Source organism: Mus pahari, chromosome 19, assembly GCF_900095145.1.
Source record: "Mus pahari chromosome 19, PAHARI_EIJ_v1.1, whole genome shotgun sequence".
NCBI lineage: Eukaryota > Metazoa > Chordata > Mammalia > Rodentia > Muridae > Mus > Mus pahari.
Genome location: NC_034608.1, coordinates 87,152,581 through 87,155,524, shown reverse-complemented (window position 1 = coordinate 87,155,524; position 2,944 = coordinate 87,152,581). Strand labels below are relative to the sequence as shown.

Below are 2,944 nucleotides of genomic sequence, written 5' to 3'. Positions count from 1 at the left end.
AGCCTACCCGTGACAGTGCAGCACGACACCCCACCCTGTACCGTGTCAGCCTCTGCTCTCTGAAGTACCCTCCTGGGGGTGGCTCCAAGGTAGAGACTTGGCCTAGCGTGCATGAGGCCCTGAGTTCAGTCCCCACTAGTACCAAATGAACTGCTTAAATAACTCATGGTGTGGACTGTTTAAGGGGCAGGGTCACATATAACCCAGGTAGACATAAACTTGGTGGGATGAGGATGATCTTGAAGGCCTGGTCCTCTTGCCTCTACCTGCCTGTGTCATCCTGTGTCAGGATGGCAGAGAGGCACTAACACACCCAACAATATTCATCACCTCTCAGACTACTTTCTTTTTTTACATTTATTTATCTGTCTGCAGGTACACACATGCGCCACATGTGTCTAGAGGGCATCAGGTCCCCAGGAACTGCAGTTACAGGTAGTTGTGAGCCACCATATGAGTGCTGGGAACTGAACCTGGGTCTTCTGCAGGAGCTCTGAGCCGTGTTGCCTGCCAGTCATAGGTTTTTGGATGTGTTTTCCATTCTCTGGCTCAGAGCCAGGGCAGGCAGTCCATGCCTGTCTTCTCAACACTCAGAGGACAGACACTCAAGAAAGCCTTGTTGTGTTAGCCTTGGTCTCCAACTGGCAGCTCACCTATGACTGCCTGCAGCAGTGTGAAAGAACTGACACCCAGTGCCCGGGTACACTGAAGGCAGCCTCCCCTCCCCCACAAGGTGATGGGTTACCATGGAGGCTGTCAGCAGCAGCTCCTGAGGCTGGTTCCTCAGGAGACTCCAACTCCATCCTGCTCGGAGAAGAAGTCAGCTTGATGCATCCCATCTTTGAAGATGCTGATTTGGAGAAGTCATCAAGGATGGGAGGTGAGGCTGTGATGGAGACTGTGTCCCTAGCACTGCTCGCCTGTTGGGAGTGAGTTCTCAAGCCAACGCTAGTCGACTGTACGGGCGGAGGAGACTTTAAGCTGGACTGGTCAACACTGAGCAGAGACAGGACTCCTGGCTGGCCTGGAGTTGGATCCTACTTTTGTGAAAAGAAAGGATGTGAAATCACCCAATTTGAAGAACCTAACTCTTACCATTCCACTGATGGTGGGAGAGACTAGCGGGTGGGACAGCTGAGGGAGCAAAAGTGTTTGCCACAACTCAGGATATGAGTACAACCCTGGAACTGACTTGGTGGGAGGTACGTGCATACACGCACACGCAGGCATGCAAATAAATAAAAGGATGAATGAATGAAAAGGAAGAAAGAAAGAACACAGGCTGTGGCGGCACACACCTTTAACCCCAGCACTGGAGAGGCAGAGGCAGGGAGATCTTCTTGAGTTCAAGTCCAGCCTGTTCTATGGAGTTCAGGAACAGCCAGGGCTAAACAGAGAAACTAAGTCTCGAAAAAACAACAATAAAATAGTACATGGGCATTGGGTGTGAAAAAATGACAGCGGTTAAGAGCACTTGCTGCTCTTGCAGAAGACCATGTTCACTCCAGCACCCACAAGTTGCCTCAAAACCATCTGCAACTCCTGTCTCAGGGCACCAGGCCACATGTGGTGCACAGAGGCAAGCACTCTAACACAGAGGCAAACCCTCTCTCTCTCTCTCTCTCTCTCTCTCTCTCTCTCTATATATATATATATATATATATATATATATATATATATGTGTGTGTGTGTGTGTGTGTGTGTGTGTGTTTTATATGTGTAAGTAGACTGTTGCTCTCTTCAGATACACCAGAAGAGGGCACCAGATCCCATTATAAATGGTTGTGAGCCAACATGTGGTTACTGGGAATTGAACTCAGGACCTCTGGAAGAGCAGTCAGTGCTCTTAACTGCTAAGCCATCTCTCTAGCCCATAAAATATTTTTTAATAAAAAATTAAGAGCACTGACTGCTCTTCCAGAGGATTCAGGTTCAAACCCCAGAACCCACATGACAGCTCACAACTGTCTGTAACTCCAGCTCCAGGGAATCTGACATCCCAACACAGACATACATACAGGCAAAACACAGATACACATAGAATAAGAATAAACAAGCCAGGCGTGGTGGCACACGCCTTTAATCCCAGCACACGGGAGGCAGGCAGATTTCTGAGTTCGAGGCCAGCCTGGTCTACAAAGTGAGGTCCAGGACAGCCAGGGCCATTCAGAGAAACCCTGTCTCGAAAAGCCAAAAAAAAAAAAACCAAAAAAAAAAAAAAAAACCTCAGTTCTGTGGCTGCAGAAGGAGGAGACTTCTGGAGTCCTGGGGGCTTCCAAAGCCTCAGAGGCCAAGAGCACCTGTAGACTCAGATATAAGCAAGCACAGGTTAGTGTCCAGCATGGTGGCAAACACCTTTAATCCCAACACTCAGGAGGCAGAGACAGGTAGCTCTCTGTGAGTTCAAGGCCAGTGTGGTCTATATAAGGAATTCTAGGATAGTCAGGGCTACACAGAGAACCTGTCTCAAACAAACAAAACAAAACAAACACCAAGCACAGGTTAAACAGGTGAGCAGAGAGGAAGGGAAGCTAAGCTAAACTGTCTCTCGAGTTATCATGGATGGTTCTCTCCTGGTGCAACCAAGAGGCCAGCACAGGCATAGCCAAGGAGGAAGGCAAACTATTATTCCTCCCACATTGGCCTCATCTCAATGCAGCTCCTCAGAGCTCGCGTTGGGAGGATGCTAAGGAAAGCAGATGGAAGACTTATGAAAGTAAGAGATCCAGGGAGTCAGCAGGTGACAAAGAAATGGCTGCAACCTTCCTGAGCTGCACCAGACCTCAAAAATGGTGTGCTACAGTGTCTTCCTGAGTGACCGGGATCTACAGTCAGAAAAGATGCCAGGGCCTTCTAAAGCCTCACTAGTTATGTGACTGTGCTTCTGCTGCTGTCCTTCTAAAGCCTCACTAGTTATGTGACTGTGCTTCTGCTGCTGTCCTTC

The 2,944-nt window shown here is 48.8% G+C and overlaps 1 protein-coding gene across 3 annotated transcripts in view; it reads right to left on the bottom strand.

Moving 5' to 3' along the window:
- Nucleotides 1-2,944, bottom strand: part of C19H19orf44 (chromosome 19 C19orf44 homolog) — a 46,025-nt gene that overhangs the window by 10,942 nt on the left and 32,139 nt on the right. For all 3 annotated transcript variants that reach the window (XM_029531739.1, XM_029531742.1, XM_029531741.1), the window contains one exon: nt 746-1,037. In XM_029531739.1, coding sequence (XP_029387599.1) covers nt 746-1,037 — 292 coding nt within the window. The remainder of the gene's footprint in view (nt 1-745; nt 1,038-2,944) is intronic.